The sequence below is a fragment of the Ochotona curzoniae genome, unplaced genomic scaffold (genome assembly GCF_017591425.1).
Source record: "Ochotona curzoniae isolate NIBS_2020 unplaced genomic scaffold, NIBS_Ocur_1.0 scaffold_3208, whole genome shotgun sequence".
NCBI lineage: Eukaryota > Metazoa > Chordata > Mammalia > Lagomorpha > Ochotonidae > Ochotona > Ochotona curzoniae.
In genome coordinates this window covers 40763348-40790891 of record NW_024467106.1, presented here as the reverse complement: position 1 = coordinate 40790891, position 27544 = coordinate 40763348, and the positions used below count along the sequence as shown (strand labels likewise).

General features: G+C 49.5%; 1 protein-coding gene across 1 annotated transcript in view; it reads left to right on the top strand.

Moving 5' to 3' along the window:
• The first annotated feature begins 1234 nt into the window (after positions 1-1234).
• LOC121172503 (methylthioadenosine phosphorylase) overlaps positions 1235-27544 on the top strand; it is a 51108-nt gene continuing 24798 nt past the window's right edge. The window contains exons 1-4 of the mRNA XM_041004550.1: positions 1235-1317; positions 15561-15647; positions 16916-16974; positions 21264-21431. Of these exons, the coding sequence (XP_040860484.1) occupies positions 1285-1317; positions 15561-15647; positions 16916-16974; positions 21264-21431 (347 nt within the window). The 5' untranslated portion in view covers positions 1235-1284. The remainder of the gene's footprint in view (positions 1318-15560; positions 15648-16915; positions 16975-21263; positions 21432-27544) is intronic.

Here is a 27544-nt window from a genome sequence, read left to right as displayed (position 1 = left end):
CAAGCTCGTGCTAAGGGCCTTTTACCCTTACAGAATCTAACCTGCTTGTGGTGTCCTAACTTTTGGTAGAGGGGCAGTGCTGAGTGCCAGCTGGGCATGGTAAAGTCCGCACGCAGAGCTGGCCAAGACCCCCTGCTGAAGAGCAGTTGCTCTGCAGTACAGCAACCAGAGTGCGCCGACCACCTGCTGTTTCTTCCTGAGCCAGAAGATAAGAAACCTTTGCATTGTGAGAAAGTTACGTCCTAAAGCAAGCCATAGCAAGAAGGTGAACCGCCATACTGTGCTTAAGTGAGCAGCACAGCAGCTAATGCAAGCCTGGGATCTTGGGAATGAAACTGTGTTTGCGTTTTCTGTACCTGCTTCGCTGCTCTCCCTCCTCGGCCTTCTTCCCGAGGCCCCAGCATTTTTATGTGTGAGGGGTCATTCTTCACATCCCTGCCATCCAGTGTTTTATCCACTGAGGAAGGCGGAAATGAATTATGCCAGAAAGGAAGGGGCGGGAAGGGGGCTCTGAGACGAGCAATTACCCAGTTGGAGCGCTGGGAGAGTGTGTGACGAATGGAGATCCTACCAGAGTTGAGTGATGGACACCTGAGTCTGGATTCTGAATCCAGATGTATTGTTGGATGCTGCTCGGGCCGAGGAAGGGTTAAAGATGGCCTTGGCCTGGTACAGCCGGGCGGGGAGCTCAGCAGAGCTTCATTCCTCAAATACCAGTCTTTCAATCAGCACTCTGCTGATTTTCCTTTTATCAACATAGAGTCTGAGGTCAACTACACCGGAGCTCTAACCCGCAGCAGCTTAGGGAATCAATCACAACCTGGGTTGGTCTGCGGCATTGGAAAGGGCAAGCCCCACCTCCGCCTCCAGGCGCAGTCTCACCCTCGGGCGAGAACCTCTGGAACCGGGCTGGGCCCGTAAACCCATCCTACCGGGCTGGGCGGGCAGCGCCGCTCCTCCGGGAAGGGATTTTACGAAAGTTAAGTGAGCTCATCAAAATGCAAAGCACAGAGTGTGAAATAACCCTGGAGCTCTTTAAATGATCACCGTTATCATACATTCGTTTGTTATAACTGGAGGCGAAAAGAAACTAAACTGCAAACACCAGCCACGGGGGCGGGCCGCCGGGGAAAGTGCAATTGAGGAGGGGGTGGCCTGAGAGAGCCCTCCCCAGCAGCCAATCCAGCGGTGGCGGGGAGGAAGAGGAGGAGCCAGGCTGCCCCAGGACTCAGCTCGCTCCCGCCTGCCCTCGTGTTCCGCAGCAGCGCCTTGCCCAGCGCCGACATGGCTTCAGGCGCCGCCACCACCGCTGTGAAGGTAAGGTGAACCGTCTCTCCGGCTGCGGCCCACCTTGCCCGGTGCCCTCCGGCCGCTGCTTGGGGCACGGCGCCTCGGCTCGCTCCTCCTGGCCGTCTGCACCCTCTGGGCGCGGCGCCGGGGCCGAGTGGCCCTTGCGGGGAGAGGGTACCCCTGCAGACCGATATCCCTCCCCCCAGCACCACCACCACCTTTAGGGTCCTCTGCGGTTGCACCTCGCCGGTCGTTGGCAAGTCCTTTGGATGGGGGACTGTGGGCGCACGGGTGCTGCGACCTCGCCGACACGCGTTGCGGGCTCCGCTTCTCGCGTGAGGCGCGCTGGCTACCGCCAGCAGGTGTCCAGGGTGGCTGGGCGCCAGGAGCAGCTAGACCGTCAACTCGCGCCTTTCGGAACTCGGGCTTCCGCCCTTTGCCTCCTCCAACCGCGGTCCACGTGGGAGAACTGCGTACTTGCTCTTTTGCATGCTTCCGGCTCTTTCTTCGAACTGAACGCCTTCTCCTTGCTCAAGTTTTTCCCTGCAGCGCGGTGCTGTGGGCGTTCTCTGCGTTTGTTTAACACCGGGAAGGAGTCCTGGCTCCCTTGGTTCGGGGCTGCTGCCGGCCTGGAGGCCCGTGACTTGAAAATGCTTTCTTTGCTCCCTTGAAAGTTACCGGTCAGTGCTGGCGCTCCTAGGCCCTCAGGGCAACCCTGTGTGTTGGGGGAATTTGTTCGGGGAGGCCTGGGAGCTTCAGGGAGCTTCCCTAAGGCTTTAAAAAGCAAACACACACTGCTTTCCCTGTTGTTGGGAGAGAGTAGAATTAGGAAGCATGGCGAAAATGCTTGGTGGAGAGTTGTTGCAGTCCCTTTGGTAGGAATTTTTCTTTTGCCATTTGGAATCTTGCAATCAACAAGCTATCGAAGACCTGCAGTATTTCCAGAAGGCATCTCCCTGGGCAGAAAGCTTTCATGAAACTCATTGCAAAGTGTATCTAGTCCTGTTAATGAAGAGGGCGAGTTTCACTGCAGAATTTGCTGGTAGGGTTAGAGCTATCGCTGGCCTGTATTGCCACCTTATCAGACGATGGTGCTTCTGAGTAGGGGAACTAAAATCCGTTTTGGATGTTTCCTTGTCCAACAGTTAAGTGATTTAGCCACAGGTCTTTGCCTTTCTCTGTCCTGTAAGTTATCGTTGGAAGCAGAGGCGTGATATTTTCACATTGGCTCCCTTTGGTCTGGTGGCCATTCTCCCTGCCACGCGGCTCTCTGAAAGTAATGCAGTGATTTAAGTGCAGAATGGGACTAAAGCCCTGATGTAAATATTGAATGATGTGTATTTTGGGTCTTAGCAAGCTGCTGCATTATTAACTTTTTAAGAGACACAAACGTGCTAGAACAGCCAGCTGATTTGTCATTGGGCCGTTGGGAATCCTGGATGCTGGAGCCATATCCTCTGTGAAAAACCCAGTGTTGCTGGCCAGAGCACAACTGGCTGGTTCGAACCGCGTCTCATTGGCAGATCACTGAATGGCAAAGCCGAGCTGTTCACTCGAGACCAGATAGCCACATACCCCCCTAGGCAGCTAGAAGCTGAGCTCCAGGAAGGTCAACCAAGGTGTCCAGGACTAGGCAGCTGGACTTAAGAAAGATGTGGGCTTAGAACTCGACCTTCCACTGGGTACTTGGGAGGCATTTCTGGGATCTGAAACTTAGCCCTAGGCTGATTTTTTTATGAGGAAAGACGTCATGCAGCCGTAAAGAGGCGGAGTACGCAGGAAGCAAAGCAGGCTGCTGAACCCATTTCCATCCCTGCAGAACTGCCAGTCAAAGGAAGCACATGGTGTGTCTCGGCCCCATTTACAGCTCTGGCAGGTGCCCCCGTTTCTTCCAGTTGTTTACAGAACAACAGTTTAGTTGGAGGTGTAGGAGTAGGGGATGTTGCTGCTCAAATCAGAATGGTGAAGGGAGCTGTGGAGCCAGCCTCCTGTCCCAGCACCACGTGCTCAGCAGCCCCCCATGTCATGTACCTTGGTCCTGTGCTGTGGGTGAGCACCAGTCACAACTTCCCTGAGAGGCTGGAGTTGCTATGGTAACGTGAGACACAAAGTGTCCCAGCTCCGGGCACTCTGTTCCTGTCAGCCACAGTGCCTCCATTTTTAACAAACCTTACCAGGCCTTTGGAGCTTAAACTGATTCTCCTTTTCCTGCCTGAGAATTCAGATGGAAACACCATCGGGTTTGGGGTTGGCAGGCTGGTGTGTGGTCCGTCACTCACACCTAGCCCTCTGCTGGCGGACTCAGCCAAAAGCGTTTATTGGCTGCTTGCCAGCCACTGGGGATGCACATGTTCAGGAGTGAGACAGACCCTCTTCTCTTCCAGCCCGAATTCCAGTGGGTGGAGATGACCAGAAAGTGAAGCAGAGGGAGAGTCGGTGGGGATCAGAAAGACCTCTGGGCTTAAAACTAATCATCGCCAGCTGGCATTCAGAAGTGAGGACTTTGCTGAGTGATGAGGACATGGGATTGAAGCCCCCGTGAATGGAGCTGGTGCCCTTATGAAAAAGACTCCTCAGGGCTGGCGCCGCATACTCATCCTCCACCTGCAGTGCCAACATCCCCTATGGGCACCGGTTTGTGTCCACTTCCAATCCTACTCCCTGCTAATGGCCTGGGGAAGCAGCAGAGGATGGCCCAAGGCTTTGAGCCTTGCACCCACTCAGGAGACACAGAAGTTCTGGCTTCACATGGGTGCAATTCTGGCCATTGCAGCCATTTAGGGACTGAACGAGCAGCTGGAAGATCTCTGTCTCTCCCTCTTTCTATGTAACTCTCGAATTTCAAATAAAAATAAGTCTTTCCCAAAAGAGAGAGAGAGACCTCACTCCGGAGGGCTGGCTTTTTCCCTCCCTCACCATGTGAGCCACAAAGCAGGCTCCCACCAGACTGAAGGTACCTTGATGTTGGGCTTCCCAGCCTACGAACCAAGAACTAAATTTCCAGTCTTACAGCAGCCCAAGACAGGCGGATAGCTGGGAGGAGAAAAGGACTCCCCCCCAAAAAACGGGAAGAAACAAGGGTGAGGACTACTGGGAACCTGAGTCCCCAGTCATAGGGATGGCCGTCTCGCTGCTGCTGCCCCCTGAGCACTGGGTGACTGGGACTTTCTTGTAGACCCTGATGAGGAAGTTGGATTTTTTTTTTTTTTCCCTGAATGTTGTCATAGCCATTCAAGGGTTCTGAGCAGAGAGGTGGCGTGTGAATAACATTTTAAAGTGATTTTTTGACTGCCATTTTTAAAATAGCTCATGTAGGGGAAGAGCTGGCTCTGGCCGGAAGCCATGGTGCTGGTTCCTGAGTTTAGGATGACAGACGTGAAGAGTGCGGGAGGAGGACCAGGATGGTTTCTGGCTGTGACCTGGCGAGTCCACAAGCTGATAATACTGCTGGTGGATCATTGCACAGCAGCGGAGGGACTCTGCAGCAAAGAAGGACCAACCGGAGGAGTCATTCCTCTAAGCACCGGCTGGGGCGCCAGGGACATGAGATGCCAGGAGACCTCTTACTGTGAGAGTGGTGTGCATGGCAGGTTCAGGGAAGGAAGAAGCTCTTTCCTTCATGGCCCCCTCCCTCACTCCTCTCTCCATCTGTTCCCTCTGGTCTAGTTTCCCTCTCCTCTCTTCCCTCTCAAATTGATAACAAACATGTTTTCTGTGGTTCAGTGCAGGGAGAGGTGGTCCAACCAGGGAGTGAGGCTAGCACTGTGGAGGGAGCTGGAGCTGTGGGGTTAGCACCTGCTGTTGTCTGGGAGGACCTGAGCCATTCTCCGGCCTCAGTCATACGGAGGGCCAGCTAGGTCTTGGCAACCAGGTGGAGGGCGTTCTCGAGGGTTTCTTTAGTGCTTCATCGCTCCCCCAGGCTGCTCCCCACATTCCACCTGTTACTTTGGGAGATTTTTTTTTTTTTAAATAATAGCTCTTGTTAATCATGGTCGCTATGACAAGGAGGGGATTGGGTCCAGTTGTGGGTGGGTGCCAAATTATAAACAGTGGCAATAAGGGAGGCAGAAGTTGAAGTGTCTGCCTGGTGCGGAATCAGCCTTTAATGCTCTTCTTTTGGTGCTCTTAAGAGTGGCTGGCGAAAGCTTTCAGAAAAGTCCTTCTGTGGTTCTGTGACACTGGATACAACCCACAAGCCTCAATTGAGAATGCAGTGAACAAGCCTTCATTCTTCCCGTAAAGATTGATTTGTTCATTTAAAGAGTTATGGAAAGAGAAAGTGATTGAGATCTCCCATCTGTTGGTTCACTGCCTAAGTGACTGCCATGGCGGGAGGTGGACCGGAACCGGAACCGCATCAGGGTCTCCCACATGGATGCGGGGACCCAAGGACCTCTGCCATCTTATGCTGTTTTCCTGGGCGCATTAGCAGGGTGCTGGATGGGGCTCTTGAGCTTATACTCTGGAGAGCAGCTGCCATTCAGGCTGACTGCCCCAAGGCTGCAAGGGGCTGGGACCTAGGACCACACTCCCCTGGGCCTGTGCTCCCCCTCTGAGCAGCTGTCACGCAGGCTGGCTGCCCTTGAGGCACAAGGAACCTGGCCCTTTGCTCCTGGGAGCCTGGGGATGGGGGCTTGATGGAGGGAAAAGGAGATGGTGCTGACAGGAGGAACCAGCCTAGGGATCTCCCCACGTGTTGTGGTCTATAGATTGATCGGGGTGAGAGATTGGGAGAGGAGGAGATGTGTGAGAGGAAGACGGCTGAGGGAATATATTCCAGGCAAGGAATGACTTTGAAGGGAATCCCATTGACAAACTTACTTGTAGGTAAGTGAGGGCACTGAGACTGAGCAGTTCGGAGGGTGGAAGCTGCAGGAATTTTGTGGGTCAGACAGGTACACCAGCCCACATAGGAGATTCCAGCTGGGCTAGTTACCATGTATCTCAGCCAGCCACCACCCAACAATGCACACTAAAGCTAGGGCTGGGGGCCTACTGGCAGGGCCGGATCACAGTTCCCAGCAGTGAGAGTTGGAACCAGGGATGGGTAATGTTAGGTTGAGTCATGACGCTAACCAGCACATGAGAGAACCAGGTCTAAGGGCAGATTCTGTGGGGGATATGTGGGCCCACCCCTGTGGAACTGCAGTTTCCACTAGTTAGCTTAAGAGCTGGGGGTAGTGATGGGCTGAGCTTGATATGGTACTGGGTACTGGAGTTAACAGGCTTGACAGGTCCAAGCTGCAGCACCGGCAGGAGCACCAAGAATAGGGTGTGGGGCAGCTGGGCCACACAGCACCTACCATCTCATACAAAGGTTAAGACAAAGGGGACAGGCTATGCTGGGTAAGGGCCTACACCCACTGGTACATGTGAGATATGGGTCTGGGAATGGACTTAGTAGGGAAACCTGGGAAACTCCCCTGGTGGGCCGTAGCCCTACCAGAGAGCATGTGCTTCAGGCCTGGGTGTTGGTCAGGTCAGGCCAGGTAGCCCCACCCATTGGCAAGTGTGTGGGTTGGTTCTGGAGGTGGACAGACTGGGCATGGTCGGGCCAACTTACCCCGCTGGCAGGTGCAGGAGCCAGGCTGGAGTGGGGTCATGCTGGGGTAGGCTATTACTATCCCTGCCAGTTTCCATGAGCCAGGGATGGGGGCAGACTGGGCAGGGCCACGTTGCAGTACATGTCAGCAAGCATTGGGACTGGAGGCTGGCCAAGAAAAGTCAAATCTACAGCATCTGATGGCCAAGACAGGCAATGGGCTATGCCAGGCTGGGTCAGAGCAACCACTGGCACATGTGAGATCTGTGGTTGGGAACAGGCCTGGTTGGGAAGCTAAGGGGATGCCTTGGCTGTTCCCACTGGTGAGTGTGAGAGCCAAAATGGGGGCAGCGATCTGAGTTGGACATGATTGTAATGTCCCTTAGCATAGATGTGGACAGGGTCTGGGGTGTATCAGACTGGACTAGATTGCAGCACCCTCTGGTGCTCATGAGAGGCAGAGTGGGTATAGCATGAGCTGGGCTAGGCCTCTGCTCCTACTTAACCACACCAGAGCTGTATCTAAATGTGGACCAGGTGTGGGTGGGATATAGCAGCTATGGTAAGAACCTGAATGGGTGTGAGATGGTTGGGTAAGGCCACTATTCCTGCTAGGACAGGAAGTGGACTAAGTCGGACTGGGCCAAGGATCCACCCTTGTGCATGAGACCTACCACGGGACGGAGACCTGATGGAGGAGCTTGAGGAACTCCTCTGTCAGGGTGCAGTCCCTTCAAAGGAGTGCAGGCAGTTAGACTGGAAAGAGCCCATAACAGGCCAGGTTATGGTGCCCACTGGCATATATGCAGGTCATGTCTGGATGCAGGTCAGGCTGGGCCAGCTCTTAGCACCCACTGGCAGATCCAAGAACCAAGATGGACTGGGTTGTTCTGCAACAGCAGCTGGTCCACATTAGCTGGACCAGCAGCTGGTCCACAGTACTGGGAGCTGAATGGGCTGGGCTAAGCTTCAGCCCTCACCAGATTGAGTTGGAACTGGGGGTTGCCTGGGCCAGGCCAGGTTACAGCACCCGCTGGCAGATGCTGAGGTGAGGCGGGCCATGGCAGACTGGGCCACAGCACCCCCCAGCACATGTGAGACATGGGGGTTAGGGGTGTGAGCCCAGTAAGGGAGCTGCAGAGGGCTCCCCTTCTGGGCCACTGCTCATGCTGATAAACGTGAGAACTGGGATTGGAAGCAGACCAGGCCAGGCAGGGCTACAGTGACTGTTGGCCTGCATGAAAGCTGGGTTAGAGAGAGAGCCAGGCTGGACTAAATGACCCTACCACTGGTGCATGCATGAGCCAGAGTAAGTGCATGCTGGTTGGACTTTACCGCAGCATCAGCTGGCAAGTGCTAGAGCTAGGGCAAATCCTGTCAAGCCAGAATGCAGGACTATATGGACAGTGCAGCATCCGGGAGTGGGAGTAGGCCCAGTAGGGAAACTGGGCAGTTCTCTGATGAGTTACAACTCCCACTGATGAGCATGAGAACCAAGGCTGGGGGGCAGGCCTGGCTAGATAGACGGTGGCACCTGCCAATACAAATGTGGTCTGGTTACTGGGGTTAGTTGGGCTGAGCTAGGCTTCAATGCCCATTGACATGTATGAGAACTGAATGGGATGTGGGACAGACTGGACCAATCTGTTGTATGTACTGGCAAGTACAGGAACCAGGGCTTGGGGCGGGCCTGGTGGGGGGTTATTGGAGCCATTCTGATTAGGCTGCAGCTCCCACTGGTGTACATGAGGGCCAAGTGTGTGGTGGGCATGGTCAGGCTAGGCCGTAGCACCCACTGGTTCGCATAGGAGACAGGGCTGGAGGCAGAACTGACCCAGCAATTGCTACTACCTATATGTGTAGTCTGACATGGATGATGGACAGAGCTGGACCCCATACTGCAAGGCCACACAAGAATCAGGTCTGGGATTACTTCAGACAAGGATTCTTTGGGGATTCCCCCAAGTGAACCATTGAACTCGGAAGTCCAACCACGGGGAGAATCACAGGATTTGTGGTCTGATCGTGAAATGCATGTTCAGTGGCTTAGACAGAGCAGTGGATGGCATGCCCAGATGCACATGGAGGGTACTGCAGTCCATTGGAACCTGCAGAGGACATTTGATAGCATAGCAGAGGAAGGAGGGCAGAACAAATTGATCAACTACCCTTGCCAAGCGTTGGCAGCAAAAGTCTGGTCGGGTGGAGACTGTAAGGTTCAGCCAGTGAACCTTGGAAGGATTTCCTCATCCTTGGAGTGGAGACTGACAGCGTTTCAGAACTATCGAAACCACCTAAGCAGAACCCTCGGCGCATGCTCTGTATCGGACCCTGGGATGATAATAGGTGGCTGTTCCCCATCTCCTGGTACTGCGACAGTTGGAAGCTGGGTACACCTTCTCTTATCTTCCTCCTTTCCCCAGACACACACACACACACACGCACACGCACACACACTCACACATGGAATGCTGGATGGGAAGCAGAACAGCTAGGACACAAACTGACACCGATATGGGATGCTGACATCACGGGCGGCAGCCTTACCCAGTATGCGATGTGCTGGCTTCAAGCCTTTGTCTTTTTCACCTAGTCACACAATGTGTGTTTGCTCAGTGTTTCAAGCACTGTACTGCTGATTGTCTCAGGAAAGGTGTATGTAACCCGTCCTCAAATGTGCCCTAACATGCCCACCCCACAGCCGTGGCTGTGACAGCCTGAAAAGCATTCATGTGCCGCACACCTGTGGGAGAGCTGTGTGCACGAGAGAAATGCTGTGTGCGGAGGAGAGGGGGCCCAGCCAGGCCTGTGGTGAGGGACACCAACACCAGGAGATCGCCGCTTTGAGTGTTTGCAAGAAGCTTATTTTGATTGTGTGTGTTTTGGTTGGAGGTAGGAGGGTGTCCGTGAACAGGAGCTGACCGCATCGTTTCATTGGGTTCTCATGAGAATTCAACAGATTTAGCCAAAATCGTGCCCTCCTGGGTGGGTAGGATGAGGGAGGAGGTAGGCAGTGGCCTCGGGTCCTCGATGTGGCTATGGGCACAGTCCTCTGGGCCTGGGGCATCCACAGCAGGGCCTCTGTGGAGACATCATGCGGTAACTCGTCAGAAATGCACGTGTTGGAGGTCAGAAGTTCTAGGCGTGGGGCCCAGGAATTTACACTTTGCCAAGCCTAGAGAGGCTCAGGTGCCCGCTGAGTGTCAGAGCCAATGGCCTGGGAACTGGGAAGAATGGACTGTTGAGCAGGCTCTCCACGTGGGGCTCAGGATATCCTGTGGGTTTCCTGTTGTAATTTATTTTAAAAATGTATTTGAAAGGCAAGATGAAGGGTGCAGGGGAGCAGGTGGAGGAAGAAAGATCTTCCATCCACTAAGTCACTTCTCAAATGGCTGCGGTATCTGAAGCTGCTCCAGGAATAAACCAGGAGCCTTGAACTGCATGTGGGTCTCCCACAGGCGAGACAGGGGCCCAAGCCCTTTGCTGCCTTCTCAGGCACATTAGCAGGGAGCTGGATCAGAAGTGGAGCCGCTGGGACTTGAGCGGCCCTCTAATCATAGTGCTGTTATTTCATGTAGCAGCTTAATCCGCTGGGCCTCGCAGCCTCCCCAGTGTGGTTTCCTATAGTCCTGGAGGCCAGTAGTCCAGAAGGAGCCTTACAGGCCCAAATCCAAGTGTGCCTAGACTTGATACTCTGGAGCCACTGCAGGGTCCTTTTGCTTTCTTCTTTGGGCCTCCAGAGGCACCAGCATTCCTGGGCTCACATCACATCTTCCTCCACATATTCCCTTCCTTATTGACCCTGCTCCCTTTGGGTAAGGACCTTGAGATTACATTTAGTGTCCACTTCAGGTCATCCGCAATGATCTCCCCATCTCGGGATCCTTAATTCAGTGATGTGACAGTAAGTTTTGCAGGTCTGGGAAACGGGACATAGATGGACCTTTTGGGAGTAGCATCCCTTTTACCACACTCAGCAAACCCTATTTTTGAAATCTTGGACCCAGGAGCAGGGTGCTGGGTTCAGAACCCCTGAAGAGCTTTGGAGGAAGCCAGGCCTTGCCCAGTTGGTCAGAATCTGCAATCTAAGACCTGGTGCTGTGATGTGACACCTCGCAGCGACTTGAGCCGACTCAGAGCACTCAGAGCCTGCTGCTGCACGGGCACAGCAGGGCTCCGAGGGCTACTCTGTGTGCCCGGAAAACCCTCCTGCAGGCCAACCCCCCAGAGACCGTTGGCCATTTCAGCAGGAAAGGTGCCTCCCTGTCCAGTGCTGGGGAAACTTTTTTATACAAAGGGTCATTTGCATTTCTGTAACGTCATTCATGGGCCAAAGAAAATGAACAACTTAAACATTAGCCTGCTCTAGATTTTACTGAATTTTGAGGCTGCTTTGGTAGGCCAGGCCAAACGATCTCACAGGCTGGACGTTCCCCACCCTGGCATTAGTCAGAGTTGCTGGCCTAAGGGACCATTAGTCAAACAGAAGCTGTGGGGAGATGTCTGGGCCCAGCTGGCCAGCAAGGGCTGGTGCTACCTGCCGGGCTGGGCAGACTTGCTGGGGACAGACAGAGCTGCACTGAGGGGCTCGGGTCAGGAAGGGTGTGCGCTGTGGTTCTGGCTCTGACCTTGTCACGAGCTGGAAGTGCTTAGAGGGCAGCAGGGGCCACCCTCAGCGCGTCAGGCCTGGGCTCTCAGTGTTGGGAGAGCGCGGCTTCCTTGAGGCAGGCCCAACGTGCTGCTGAGTGGCTCCTGAGATGAAGAGGGCTTGGTGAAGTCTCCAGGAGCCAGGGACCAGAAGGAGATGTGGGCTGGGGTTCGTGTTTGCCCTTTCAGCCTTGCCAGAGGAAGCCATGGCACTGTCCCAGAGAACAAAGCAAACCTTCCACTCTTTTGTGGAGGTGGGTTTGGTGGTCTGTCTGTGGAAAAAAAGTGGGATGACCACCGGCTGTTGAGATGTGGCAATGGCTTTGACTGACCGGTAGGTCCATTTTCAGAACGTTTGGAGGGCTGATGCTGTGGCATAGCCCGTGAAGACGACGCCTGCAACGTTTTCATCTCGTGTTGGAGCACCAAAGTCCGGGCTGCTTCACTTCCGGTTCAGTTCCCTGCTGATGGACTTGGGCTGGGGAGACCCAGCTGGAGCTCTTGGCTCCTGGCTTCAGCCTGGGCTGCCCCCTGGCCATCACTGACCTTGGGGGAGTGAAAGGAAGATCTGTCGCTCTGTGTGTCTTCCCTTCCTCTCTTTCCTTCTGCCTTTCAAATAAGAATTCTCCCCTGTGTAATGAAAAAGTCCTAACCAAGCAAGAAAGCTACCATGGACCACCTGAGCCGCCGGCAGCCCCCTTACCTGGGTGCCGTGTGAGCCTGGACTGTGGGCTGAGCCTGGCAAGGTCTCGTGGTTGTTGAGTGGACATGAGGTTAACAGTGATGCCTTTCTGTCCTGTGAGATGGTTCACTCAGGTAGTCAGGTTAACACGGAGAAAATGAAACTTTCCTGATCGGGTGTGATGTCATGAAAACGCACATTGGTGGTAAGCCTCGAACACCTGAGACCCTCTCCCAGCCTTGCTCCTTCTGATTTGGTCTTGGACAAGTTGCCTAATTCTGCACTTCTCTTTCGCTGTGTGTAAAATGGATATGAACCACTGGGCCTGACTTCTAGGGTGGTTGTATTGGTTGAATGAGGTAAGGTCACCACAGCGCCGAGCACGGAGCCTGTGCTTTAAAACCCCCTTCATCCCGGCTGTACTTTGCTGTTTGGCCAGCAGGTGGCGACATTGGCCACATCTTGCCACTGCAGGCCTCCATCTTAGAGGTCGCGGTTCCTAGGATGGCAATACTTAATTGCTTTGTTTCCCTTACAAGATGTGAGTTGCCATAAACAACTAGAGGCAGCTGGAGGACCAGATGGGCTGGGCCTGAGTAGTTCTCTTGTCTTGCTTTCATGCTGGGTGCTACACTGTGTGTGCTGGGGGCCAGATGGTGGCTACCTGGTCAGGGTCCTCTTACCCCCGCTTAGGGCTGCCGCAGGTGAACTCAGGGACTGCATTTCAGCAGGATTCCTGGTTAGCCTGAATGAATTACTGCTGCCAAGCTGCACTAGTTCATCCATGGAAGTAGCTGTTTCAAAGCAAAGGAAAACAGCATGTGGAAAATGAGATTAAGATGTGGGCTATGTGGCAGAGAGCATGACACGGCACTGAAGCAATGCATCCCGTACAAGAGTGCTGGAATCGAGTCCTGCCGCTTGTTCTGATCCACCTCCTGGCTAATATGCCCTCTGAGAGGCAGCTGTAGGGGCTCAACGTAGTTGGGACCCTGCCACCCACATGGAGACCTGGCTGCCGCCCGGCCCTGCCCTCACACCTGCAGCCTTTTGGGGAATGGAGCAGCTGGAGGAAGAGCTCTGTGCCTCTCTTTCTACTGTTTGAATAAATCGGATTTGGTCTTAAATGAGTTCAGGGAGGACACCCATTATCAAAAAAGCTGTCATGGAGTTCTAATACTTTTTTTTGTGAGTGTTTGTCAAAATACTTTTTGAAATTCTGTTTTTCCCATGAACTTTTGAAGTACCTTTGTTTGAGTCTGAGGCCCAGGATTGGAGCGGTCATGTCCTGGGGATAAGCCGCCAATTCAGAAGCCATAGGACTTCCTCTGGGCCAGCGTGGGGACACGGGCCACAATCTCTGGCAGCCTGTACGGCATGTGAAAGCAAAGTGAAAAAAAAAAGCGAAAATTTTGAAAGTGTGGGTTGAACTGGATGAGTGCATATTGACTGACTCAGTGTGCACATCTGTTTGGTTTGGAAAGTAACACTAGTCTTCACCTGTTGACAGCATATGTGGCTTGCTGTGATTTCAACAATGCACCACAAGGTGGCACTAACGGTAAGGTTTGGATGCCTTGCACATTGAGAAACAGGGCCACACTTCAGGAAACTGGCGGATTTCTTTAGAAACCACTAAGCTGATGTTAATTGTTATTTTGTTAATATTTTTCAATATTTAAAACTGGCAGCCACAGTGGCAACCATTTTCCCACATAATGATATAAAGCAATACATAACTAATAGCAAATAAATTATCTGATATGTTATTTGACTCAAATGTTCAGTTCATTCTTAACCTCTGACATTTCCCTCAAGAAGCAAATGGATTTTCTGGAAAGTTTACTCAGGGGACAATAGATTTCCAGTGTTGCAATGAAGAAAAAAAACTGTGCTAGGATCTCCTTCCATTTGGCTTCCAGTACCACATGGTGTCTGTGGCCGGAGGTTGACTAATCCATGTCTTCCTGCTTTCGGAAGGGAGCCTTCCTGGGGACTTGAGCTCCTCACGGTTTAGTTTCAGCAGCTGAATGGGGATGCATCTTTGTCATTACTTTTGTTTGCGTCTCTTAGTCATCAAACTGGATTAACCCTTACGGGGTGGTGCTGGGGTTCTTAACATTGTGTGAGGGTTTTCAAGGTAACCTGTAAACAATGCTGTCTGTGCTTGAACTTGAAATACATTTGGAACCACTTTTCATTGGGGAGCGATTCACGAAGCTGGCGTTTCATGCCAGCGCCTTCCGCCTGCATTCTTGCCCGGCCCCTTGGCTGTGGTGCACCCGCCGTGGCAGAGGGAAGCTCTGGCCTGGTCAGCCGGAGCCATGGGGAGAAGCCGGAGCCATGGGGAGAAGCCAGAGCCATGGGGTGAAGCCGGAGCCGTGGGGAGAAGCCGCAGTGGAGACACCTGATGTGATTTTTTTAAAAGATTTTTATTATTATTTTTATTGAAAGTCAGATATACAGAGAGGAGAGACAGAGAGGAAGATCTTCCATCCCATGATTCACTCCCCAAGTGAGCGCAACGGGCCAATACTATGCCAATCCGAAGCCAGGAGCCTCTTCCGGGTCTCCCACGCGGGTGCAGGGTCCCAAAGCTTTGGGCTGTCCTCGACTGCTTTCCCGGGGCACAGGCAGGGAGCTGGAAGGGAAGCGGGGCTGCTGGGATAGAACCGGCGCCCATATGGGATCCCGGGCGTGCAAGGCGAGGACTTTAACCACTGTGCCACCGCGCCGGGCCCACCTGATGTGATTTGTCACCAGTCTTCTGAATGCTCTTCTGTTCATTTGACAGCGAAATACAATTAGCAAATGCTTTTCTGCACCCACGTGTGCCTCCCTTTAGGTTTTCTTTACTAACGGAAGCTCAAATACCTTTCTCTGATTATTTACCAACAGAAATGAATGTGATAAAGCCCAAACGATGACCTGCATTTTCATTACTTCTGGAATATCAGTGCACTTCACATGATCGTTGAACTTTAGAAAAATCGTTTTTAAGGATTTATTTCTATGAAAGTCAAAGTTACAGAGAGAGATCTGTCTGGTGGATCAATTCCCAGATGGCCGCAGTGCTCTGAGCTGGGCTGGCCCAGCGCCAGGAGCCAGGCTCTTTACCCGGGTCCGCCTTGCGGGTGCAGGGGCCCAGACCCTTGGCCCACCGGCTGCCGCCTTCCCGGGCACGGCAGTAGGGAACTGGGTTGGAAATGGAGCAGCCAGAATTCGATCACTAGCGGTGCGGGTGGTAACCTCACTCACCACATCACAGCATTAACCCCGAGCTTGTTTTTGCTTAGCAGCAATGGAGAACATACCTTGCTTAAAATAGTGATATATTTTTTCCTAATGAAAAGTGACTGTTTTTCTTCCACCCCCCCCCTTTTTTTTTTCCTCCCTTAGATTGGAATAATTGGTGGGACAGGCCTGGATGATCCGGAAATTTTAGAAGGAAGAACTGAAAAATATGTGGATACTCCGTTTGGCAAGGTCAGGTCCCGCTTCTCCACTTCTGGATGACTTCATTTTTCGGGTTAAAAATATATATAAGAATCCTCTTGTCTTAGATGCCCAGGATTGGCTACTCCAGGCAGAATGGGTGGGGTGGAGCTAGGAATCCTGGCCCGGGTTGTGCCACACAGAAGGTATTGGTGAGAAAGTCTGATTTCACTGTGTGAGAACAGGGCTTGTGTTTGTGTAACTGTATGTGTTGTCGAAACCCAAAACACATTTCAGACGTAGCAACTGGATTTTGCAAATGTGCGCATGCAATCAGATCAGCTTCTTATTTGAGGCTCAGAGGCCACACCACGCTGATGACTCATAGGATAGGACGAAGTGACAACAACATCTGTGAGGGAGCCCTGTTCTAAGGAGGATTGCCATGGAGATGCCGATGACGCGGTGTTGGCGGAGTGCTTGAGTGCGCTGGAAGGGACGCCCACATCGCTTTGTGGGGAGGCTACATCTTCTCCAGGCCCCTGGGTCCCCAGCCAGGCGGGGGTGTGGACATCCGCCTTCTCCTGATTCTGTGTGGTGACTTCCCAACATTGGAGTTCTCACCTTCCTGTGACCAGCTCTGCATCCAGACCCTCCTTTTCAGTCAACTTCTTAGCCGGGCCTCCTGCTGTTGTCAGCCTCTGCTTTGTCAACCCCATGGGCCCTGAGGAGCTTGCCCTCTGTCACCTCAGGTCATTCCTTGGCTGTTTTAGAAGACATGGCCAACTCAAGTAGAGTCCCAGTGCCGAGTTCTTAGTGCCTGAGCAGCAGTTTCTCTCACACTGGTTGGTGAACGTGCCAGTTTTTGACCACTCCACCATAAGTCACCTGGGACACTTGACACAAATTGATTTGCTAAATGGCACTGGGCAGACACCCTAACCTGTGTGCAAGGCCTTTGGTGCTCTGTGCCTGTGAGGGGCTCCAGAAACGGTAAATGACATTGCACAAACCCAACTACAGATCTTGAAGCTGTAGCAGCAGGCCATAGTTCCCATGAATCCTGTTGTGATCAAGAAGCTCAGCAGGCAAATTGTTTACATCCTTTTTTCTTTTATTATTCCATGATACGGTTCCATAGGCTGTGGGATTTCCCTCTCCCCTTCCCAAGCCCCCCCTCCCCCCAGCCACTGATTACCCCATAGCATCACAGTAGTCCTTCGCAGTCAGTCTTCCATCATTCTGCTATTTAAGTGTATCCTGATATCTTTGGCATGGACAATGCCTGTAGAGTTATAACTGTCTTTCATTTCCTACAGCCATCGGATGCCTTGATTTTGGGGAAGATAAAAAATGTTGATTGCGTCCTCCTTGCCAGGTAAAGTATTTTAAGCTGCTTGAATGTCACTAATGAAGAGGGATGTGAACTTGGACTCTGGAAAGAGCGGGGACGTGGCTGTGTGTCCATCGCTGTTAGTGGAGGCAGGGCCTTTAGTCGCCTCTGTGTATGTGCTTGCTGTTTGAATACGTGATGCTCATTCTGGAAATCACAGATCTGCACACGTGAATGCGTTGACCATAACTGGAACTAGTTTCAGTTGTCACTGTAAGAAGAAATGCTTGCTTTCATCGCTTTTTCCTTCTGTTCTGTCAAGGTGAAAGTAATGAGTGTTGTATTCATGGCCCTTTGGGTTGTCGAAGCACTGGGTGGGTCCCCAGTAGTTTTTTGCCCCTGAAGTGGGTGACTTGGGGGCTCCACGTCCTCATTGTCTTGACAAAGCTGGTGCTGCTTCATGCTATAGAGGAGGTCGTGTCATTTTTGATCACAGAGGTAAAAATTAGTGAAACTGCCAAGTGCTAGTTTTCTGTACCCCAGTTGAGCAATTTGAAAGAGTGCTTATCTCCACGTCTTTGAAGCGGGAGACTGGCACAGCTTAGCGGGGTCCCCTGCAGGGGCCATGCAAGGTGCATTCAGGGTGGGGTCCCATCTGGAATTGAGGGCCTCGTTCTTTGTGCGTTGGTTGGCTGCCTCCACTTCCTTGAGGCAGTGGGATTGAGGACCTCGGTGCCTGGAGCCGGTCTGTCCCACGGCCCGTTCGCAGGGCCACCCCGCCTCAGGAGAGAGATTGTACAGGGCATGAAGACGGGCAGTGCGTGTGCTGTGTCTGCCACTCCTGTGCTGTGCAAGATGACAGTATCTGCTTAAAATACAGTGAAACTGGAGTTCAGCGTTGGCCCGTTACCCAGGAGGAGCACGGGCAGCCTGTCTCTGTCAGCCTCTGGTTGTTCCTGGGGGATAAACCCAGCTTTCTGCGGACGGTGAGAGAGGCCCACAGGAGTGTGGGGCCCTGCAACAAGGGTTTTTGATTTCCGGAGTTGAAATGGGTTTGACCCTCTAATGCAGTGGTTTTTAGTGGCTTCTGGCCTGCAGGTTTCTTTAGGAAATGTTATTAGTGGCATTTTGCAGCTCAGCTTCACAAGTGCTTCCCGTTGAGAGGTGCTCGTGGGCTTCCCCAGCCGTGGACAGGGGGCGGAATCAGGCTGAGTGCTTCTCTACAGTTAAGATGTTTCTAACAATCCTGGCTGGGGCCTCAGAGGAGATACTGGAGACTCTTTATGAGAGCATCGGATGATTAAAAACCCTAGAGAGTGAGATTTAAAGAACCACTTTACAGATTAAAGAAAGATTGGGCTCCAAGAGTGAAATGATTTCGGTAAGGGGACGTAACTGCTGGTAAATGATCAGACTTGGCCTTGAAGTCAAGGCAGTGTTACTGTATGAAGCCCCGACTCTTACTTTGGCATCTGGATGTATTTACTTCTAGTCCTTTTTTCCCCCTAGAGATATGCCTAAGGATTGATATTACGTATATGTGAATATGCAAACATGTTCTTATGCTTGTTATCATGTTATATATAAGTTGCAGTGATGTCAGAATTAAGCAACACCAACTATTCTCATATTTTTTTCCTAAGCAACTGACAAAAGACCCAATACCCATAACCTTAGTTAGACTGAGAATAGCTATTTTTGTGTTCTTACCGCAAGAAAACAAGTGTATGAGGAACTGGGAGCGAGGGTACCAAGCTTTTATTCATCATGATACAAGGTGTGCTTTTTGTATTTCTGCATTACCACATATACAGTGCTTGCCTGTGAACACTGCTTTTCTGTGGCCACATAATCCATGTGTTACCGTAGTCTTCCAAGCAACCCAGAGTAATTTTAGTTCTCTATGAAAGGCCGCCTGTGTAGATGTCCTGTTACACATGGGACTTTTCCAAAACTAATTTTAGAAATCGGATTCCCTTTCCTGGCTGTTTACCAACATTCCTTCAAGGGTCTGTGCATGCTTCCATGGTTCCATTGCTGAAAGAATTTTAAGCACACACAGTCCCTTTGTCCAGCAGGTCCCTCCTGTGGGAGGGGCCAACAAGGCAGACACAAGGGTGTCCTCGTCAGGGCTGACCCTGGTGAGAAAGGTGACACCACAGGACGATGCACTGTTGGCGATCCTGAGTGGGGCTGGAAGAAAGCTCAGCTCGGAGAACAGGGAAGTGAGCCCCAGGCTCTGGTCTTGGAAGTTTCCATCCCTGGGATGATCCCCTGGGAGTGTGGATGAGCAGCCAGAGCTGAGCCAGAGGGAGTGAAGGGAGACAGCCAGCGTTGTCCTGGTGGGTTGTGTTTGGGCTTCATGTGGAATAAGAAGGAAGTCATGGCTGGGTGTGCATTTGCTCAGGTGGCCCTGACAGGGCACAGATGTGGTGGAATACCAGGTTTCCACGCGAGTTTCTTTCCTTGGAGTTCTGGAGGCCTGAGTCCGAGATAAAGGCGCTGGAAGGGTTGTTTCTTCTGAGGATGGTGGGGAAGGATCCCTTCCAAGCTCGAATCCTCCATTTGAGTGTGGCCATCTTCTCCCTGCATTTTCTTTTTCTTTTTTGATAATCTTTACATTGTTAATTAGGGCACAAAGGTTCAAGGGCTACAGTAAAGTGGGTATGACTATTATTTCCACATTTTTTTTTCCTATATCTGGAGTAAAGGGGGAGGAAGAGGGAAAAGTCCCACCTGGTCTCCCACCCAACCCAGGTCCCTGATGTGGAGCATGCTCTGAGGGTCTTGCTCAAGTGGTTTTGATAGTTCAACAGTTCTGAATCACTACCAATCTCACCAATTCAAGCACAGTGAGGTCACCGAGGAATCCACTGATTGACATAGTCCATCTTAGAGTTTCCGTTTGTCCAGTTTTTCACTGCCAACTTATGGCTGGGGTAGTTCTCCCTGTATTTTCACATCCTCTTCTTTCAGTGCATGTCTGGGTCCACATTTCTTCCTAAGACACCTGTGCAAAGAAATCCACCCCAATGACCTCATTTTACTCAGCTGAATCTGAAAACACTCTGCGTTGGAATATGTCCACATTCTGGGATTTAGAGGAGTCAGACCCTCAAGGTCAGAATTTTGATTGGGCCCAGTTCAGCCCACTAAAGAGTCCATGGCTTAATGTGATCCTTTGTAAGGCAAAATCTGATGTCACCTTAAACAACTGGGAATTCTCAGATTTAATAAGTTCTGAATAACTTACTTGGCTGACAACACAGAAAGGAATGGAGAGATGCAACTGGAAACTTAAAGCTTACGTTATTTCTGTCTTCCTTGGTGCCCCTAGCTTCCAAGAAGCTTAGAGCACATGCCTCCCTCTGGAGAGTTTGTGTCCATTAGGATAGGCAGGGGATTTGCCTTCCTGGAGCATCAATTCTGAAGTATTACTTACACTTGGTAGAAAAATTGATGTAAGGGGCCCGATGTGGTAACCTTGCAGCTAAAGTCCTTGCCTTGCCTGCCTCGGGATCCCATATGGGCAAGTTCTAATCCCGGCTGCCCCACTTCCCATCCAGCTCCCTGCTTGTGACCTCGGAAAGCAGTGGAAGGTGACCCAAAGTCTTGGGACCCTGCACCCACATGGGATACTCGAGGAGGCTCCTGGCTCTTGGCTTCGGATCAGTTCAGCTCCAGCTGTTGAGGCCACTTGGGGGGTGAATCAATGGATGGAAGATCTTCCTCTCTGTCTCTCCTGCTCTCTGCATATCTGACTTTCCAAAAGAAATAAAAATAAAATCTTTTTAAAAAAATTAATAATAAATTAAGGTATAGGAAGATGGACCTGGATTATTTTTTCTAAAGATTTATAAAGAAAAGGAGAAACAGAGAGATCATCCATCCACTGGTTCACTCCCCCCCCACCTCCCCAAGTGGTTGCCAGAGCTGGAGCTGAGTTAATCCAAAGCCAGGAGCCAAGAGCTTCTTACGGGTCTCCCATGTGGGTACAGGGCCCCAAAGACTTGAGCCATCCTCTGCTGCTTTCCCAAGCCATAAGCAGGGAGCTGAATGGGAAATGGAGCAGCTGGGACAGGAACCAATACTCATAGGGGATCTTAGCACTTGAAGGTGGAGGATTAGCCTGTTGACCCACGGCACTGGGCACAGGCCTGGATAAATAGTTGGTGGTTACAGTTGCTAGAGTGTGACCTAGTGATTTCTCACTCCTGCTCTGCCAACAAAAGCATCTTGGTGAGAAGAGCTAGAAAATACTTTTTTTTTAATGAATTTCTTTCCCTAATAGTGTTTAAACGCCTGTGCCTGCCACTTTCCCTCTGCTCCCCTAGGCACGGGAGGCAGCACACCATCATGCCTTCCAAAGTCAACTACCAGGCGAACATCTGGGCCTTGAAGGAGGAGGGCTGCACACACGTGCTGGTGACCACAGCCTGTGGCTCCCTGCGGGAAGAGATTCAGCCTGGTGACATTGTCATCATCGACCAGTTCATCGACAGGTGAGCAGCGGTGGGAGGGCTTTCCGTCCTCGCGGTCATTCCCAGCTCCAGTGGATGACACGTGAAAACTGGAAGAAATAAAGGGGTCGGCAGGGCCACCAGCCTACTGCAGGTTTTGTACTGTGGGAGCTTCTGTTTGATTTTGCTCAATTGACAAGTAATAGTTGTGCGAGTGGGTTAAGTGGTATTCTGTACGCATTGAATCCTGATTCATCACCTCACAGCCTTCCAAGGTTGGTGATGAGAATGCTTGATTTTTACTTTCCTATTAACCACACATGCCAAGGTGTATAGTACATAACTAGACATTTTAAGCCTCTGTCTCCTTTAATATATCTGTGACCTCCCCAGGTCTGAGATGACTGGCATTTTCGTGCCTACTTCTGTACGTTTGACAGTTTCAGAGTACACAGCTAAAGGACACCATGCAGCATTTGCCTCTTGTGTCTGGTTTATCTTACTTCACGTTATGTCCTCCAAGTTCATCTATGCTGTCACCAGTGAAAGAATTTTCTCGTATGACTGAGTAGTGTTCCACTGTGTACTCAGACCCCTCACCCGTTCATCCACTCATGGAGACTTGATTGGATCCCACGTCTGGCCTGTTGTGGTCACTGCTGCAGTGAACTTGAGACTGCACATCTTTAGCATACTTATTTCCGTTCCACTGGATAGATACTTTCAGTGTTAGAGCTAGATAATATGCTAATTCTATTTTTTTACGAACTAACAGTATTCGATGTCTCCACATCCTTGTTCTCTTTTTTTATCTTTTTAATACATTTACATTTCTCTGGTAATTAGTGATGTTGAACTTTTTTTTTTCTCACATCTATTGGCTATTTGTAGGTCTCTTGAGAAGTGTCTATTATGGTTCATTGCCCAATTTTTAATTGGGTTGTTTTCTTGCAGTTGGGTTGTATGCATTCCTTATACATTTTAGATATTAAACCCTTAGCAGATATACAGTTTGGAAATATTTTCTGCTGGTTCATAGCTTGTTTCTTCATACTGTACAAGTTTTAAATACATAACAATGGAAAAATAATCAAGAACTCTTATATGCCCGATCCCTAGCTTCAGCGTTTATCAACTTACAATTTGTAGCTTTAAAGAATTCTTTTTACAAAGGCATGTTAATATTTCTTTAGTATTAGATGCAGATGGCCTATATTGTACTTTCATTTTCCCTGTTTTTTGCAGACTTAGTTATGTTACACTCGATGTATATAAACAAAGGTGTAGGAAAGGTTCGCACATTTTTACAAGCTTGTAATATATATGAGCTTAATAACAATATGAAGAGACAGCCTACAGACTAGGAGAAAATATTTGCAAACTGCACATCTGTTAAGGGATTAATATCTAAAATATGGAAGGAATTCCAGAGCTCTCCACCCTCCCTTTGTTCTTATGCAGCGTAGCTTCTTCCTGTATCCTGCCTCTTACTGATTGCATCCTTAGCTATCCCAGTGTCTTCCCATGTCTCTCAGGCTTGCTGTGGAACTGGCAGTCAGCTTTGGGGGCTTGTTGGGAACTGAGTTTGAATTCTTTGTGACAATCCTCCTTTTGCGTCACACCAAGAAGCACTTCCTTCCTATCTGGTAGTTTATCACAGCACCAAGCTCAACCAGGTGTTGCGCAGGTACAAGGAGTGTTTTGGCACTTGGTTGTATAAGAAATGTATATGTCCCTTTCTGCAAAAATCAAATGATGGACTTCCAAGTTCCTGGTATTTATGGTACTTACAAATAGTTGAAGAAATTAAAATGGTGGGCTGTTAGGATCATCCTCCCTTTGCCCCATTCCTGCTAAAAATAATCACTTCCTAGGGAATTCAGGATGAAGTTGGAGCCTCTAGGTCTGGAGGGGAGAAGTGCCACAGGCAAGCCATTTGTCTGCTGTCACAGCACCCATCCTGTTCCCCTGTCACCTAAGTGCCTCCTGTTCCTGCCACCATCACACCTCCTCTTGCTGTAGGAGAGAGTCAGCTGTGTTCTGCCTTTCCAGGATTTGCTAGACCGTTTGCTGGCTGACCCTGTGAGGTCAAACCATGTGAAACAGCCCATTCTGTAGATTACTCCCAAGTATTGGCATTTTCATCTGGTTCATTTTGATAAACAATAAAAGAACTAAAATCAACACGTGACTTGCATCCTGCCTTTTATCCGTAGACTTTTTTTTTTATACCTTACATTAACTATTATCTGTCTTTTCCTCTGGAATAGGAGTTATGGGAGAGTCCATTTGCACTTTCTCCCCAACACACACACAGTAGTGTGTCAAAAACACACAGTACTCATTGAACCCTTTGATGTGGTCATTGGAAGGGAGGGTCAGGCTAGAGTTTACGGGGTGGAGATATTTGTGTTGAAATCATTGTGGTTGTCCAAGTCCATGTGTTTGGAAGTGATGACTTAAGAAACCTGATCACCTCGTAGAGCAGGATATAAAACTCCATGCTCAGAATCACCCAGGTTTATAACACACTGGAAGGATAAGTCTCCCTCAGCTATGGAGCCTGGGATCTTTTTCGTATTTATTATGGCTGATCCGTACATTGTGGCCTTTTCTAGAACGTTTTCTCCGGGGTAATAAGCAGATACTTCACACACTGCCCCTTTGGAAACGCTGAGTGGGCCGGAAATGCTAAAACTCAGGAGAGAACAGGTGTTGCCATGGGATCTAGCTTCATTCTGACTTAGCACCTCCTAACCATGTACTCTTTTGGGTTTTTTTTGTTTGTTTGTTTTGGTTTTTTTTTTTTTTTTTACTTTAAGCTTTAGAGGTTTATTTTGTGGTCTAGCTAAATGCTGTTTTTCATGTTTTTGTTTGTTTTGTTTTCTTAATTTTATTTTTTTAAGATTTTTTTTTTTTATTGTAAAGGTGGATATACAAAGAGGAGGAGAGACAGAGAGGAAGACCTTCTGTCCAATGGTTCACTCCCCAAGTGAGCGCAACGGCTAGAGCTGAGCCAATCTTGAGGAGCCAGGAGCTCTTCCAGGTCTCCCATGTGGGTGCAGGGTCCCAAAGCTTTGGGGGTGTCCTGGACTGCCTTCCCAGGCCACAAGCAGGGAGCTGGATGGGAAGCAGGTCCACCGGGATTAGAACTTGCCCATATGGGATCCCGGTACATGCAAGGCAAGGACTTTAACCAGGCCCTTTTTAAAGAGTTTTTATTATTATTTTATTTTTGATGATGTTTACATTATTGACCAGAGTGACAAGGATCAGGGGATAGTGGATGAGACCATTGTTTGCACATTTTCTTTTTCTTCCCATATTTAGGGGAGGGGAATACAAGAGAAGAAACCACACCCAGCTTCCCAACCACCACATTACCTGGGGGATGGGGGACTGCCACCTGATGCCATCCCAGGGTCCCCATTGTGGAACATTTTCTGAGGGTTCTGCTCATGTGTTTTATATTTTCTTTGTTTGCATTATCATTGTATGATACAGTTTCATAAGCCCTGGGATTTCCCATACCCCTCCCCAATTCCTCTTCCTCCCACTGATCATTCTTCATAAAAAGTCGTAAGTCCATCATTGTGGGCAGAGAGTTTCAATGGGAGTCCATCCTTGGTGTGGAAGTATAGGTGCATACTGCATTGTATCCTCACATCTGGATAGGATAGTCTCCATTACACAGTTACTACACATCCCCTTAAATGAAAAGCCACAATACAAAATCAATAACAGGAAGAAAAATAGAAATTTACAATGCCATCCAGTGAAATAACATGCTACTGAATGAATGTGTCCCTGAAGAAATGAAAAAGAAAATCAAGAACCTTCTTGAAGAAAGAAGAAAATGATGCTACTGTATGGTCTATGTGTCGGTGAAGAATTTAATAGGAGAAAAATACAGCTTTGAAGAAAAGGAATTTAAAACAAAACATCAAGATCCATGATTTAGTTTCTGCTGATCTTTCTTGGTGAGATATGTTTCCCATATGCAAGAAATAGATGGGTTTTGTTTATTTAATTCCAGTCTACTAATCTAGGATAGTAGATGAGTTTAAGCCATGTTACATTCAGGGTTAATATAAATAGGTGGTAATGTAGTCCTGTCATTTTAGCAATGGTTTGTTCATTGATTTAGTCTTCTGTTATTATTTTACTGGGATGTTCTTCACATCTGCCTTTGGTTTTGAGTATCCTTCACAAGGCAGGTTTAGAAGAGGCATATTCTTTTAACTTTTCTTTACTGTGGAAGAATTTTATTTCATTTTCAAAGACAAAGGAAAACTTTGCTGGGTATATTATCCTGGGCTGACAATTTCTTGCTTTTAGGATTTGGACTATGTTGCTCCATTCTCTTCTGGCCTGTAGGGTTTCTTGTGAGGTCAGCTATGAATCTAATTTCATGTGCACATTTAAGGATCTTTCTTATGTTCAGTTGAAGAGAGCTTGATGATGATGATGTGTCGTGGTGAAGATCGCTTTGGATCAAGCCTGTTGGGAGTTCTGTGCCCCTCCTGGATGCTGTTTCCCAATTTTTCCTCTAGATCAGGGAAATTTTCCCTTATTATTTCATTGAATACATTTTTAAACCCAGCTTCTGTTTCTGCACCTTTTGGAACTCCCATAACTCCTACATTTGGCTTTTTAATAATGAGTCTTAATTCTTGAGTACTTTTTTTAGCATGACCCAGCTCTGCTTCCAGTTTTTTGATTGTTTTTCCATTGTGGGAAGAAATATCTTCAGTTTCTAAGATTCTTTCCTCTGCCTCATTCATTCTATTATGGAGACTTTCCACTGAATTTTAAATCTTCCCTATTAAGTCCTTCATTTCCAATAGTCCTACTTGATTTTGTTTCAGTGTTGCTATTTCCTGTGTGACATACTCCTTAAATTCCTTGAATTCTGTATGTACTTCTCATTGTTGATAAGAAACTTTATAACAAGTGTTTTGAATTCTGTATCCCCTATTTTCTTGATATATTCCTCACTTAACTCTGAGGTTGGCAGAGGGTTTTGCTCCTTTACAGGGGAATCTTCAGTAATATTCATTGTGCCTCTGTCTCTTCTTTTGCTCTTGGTCATTGTACTTCTGGTTATCAGATTCTACTCCTTAGCACAGGTTTCTAAGCTGTGTCACCCACAAGTCTACAGTTTGATTTTGCTTACTGTGTTTGGTATCCGGTTCTTTGTTTGCATTCACTTGTGCCACTTCCTCCAGCAAGTGGTGACCAGTACAGTTCACTGAGACCATTGAGTTTTCACAGCTCAGTACATGCGTAGCTCACTGTTGTCCCTGAAGTCTCAAGGCCTTTTCCACACTGTACCAAATGGCACCTGCTGTGCCACACGTGGAGCTCTTCATCTATTGGCTGGGTCTGGGACCTACCTGAACCTATTTTGGGTAGAACCTGTAGGATGCCACATCATTGCAATTCACTGAGCCAGAAATGAGTTCATTCCCAGCTAGTGCATGCACAGTCCTGTCCCATAGCCTTTGCCTTCCTGCACAAAATGGCACCCAATTCAGCTCTGGTAGGTGTTTGCGTTATGAAATCCACCCTTTCCCCACCACTGCCCGTTTGGAATCTGCTGCTCTTTCTCTGCTCCTGGTCAGATCAAACAAACTAGCAGGATGCACAGTGTTTTTATCTGGGTTCATCTGCTGAGCTCCTGGTTTACTCCCCTTCCCACCTGGTGGTGGTGGAGTTTTGGCTGCTGATTCAGTTCAGATCGCCACTGGCTGGGCTATCTGGTCGCTGCAACACAACAGCATTATCTCTACTGCTTTCCAGTTAGTCTCGAGGTACCTCTGTGCCTTCAGGCTGTCCTGTCCTATTTCCTGGAATGAGCCCTCTCTGCTTATTAACTCTGGCTAACATTTCTCAAACTGTGTAAACATATCCTTACCCTATTCCACCATCTTGATTCCCACTCATGTGGTTTTGATAGTTCAGTGATACTGCTTATATTGCCGCTCCAAGGATGAGGAAATCCTTCCAAGGTCATTTGGTTATTGTAATCCACCTCCGAGTCTCCATTGGCCTAGAAATTTGCTGTCAAGCTTCACTGGGATAGTTGATTAGTTTGTTCTGCCCTCCATCCTCAGCAAACCAATGGTGGCTGCAGCTCAGCCCAGTCATCATGC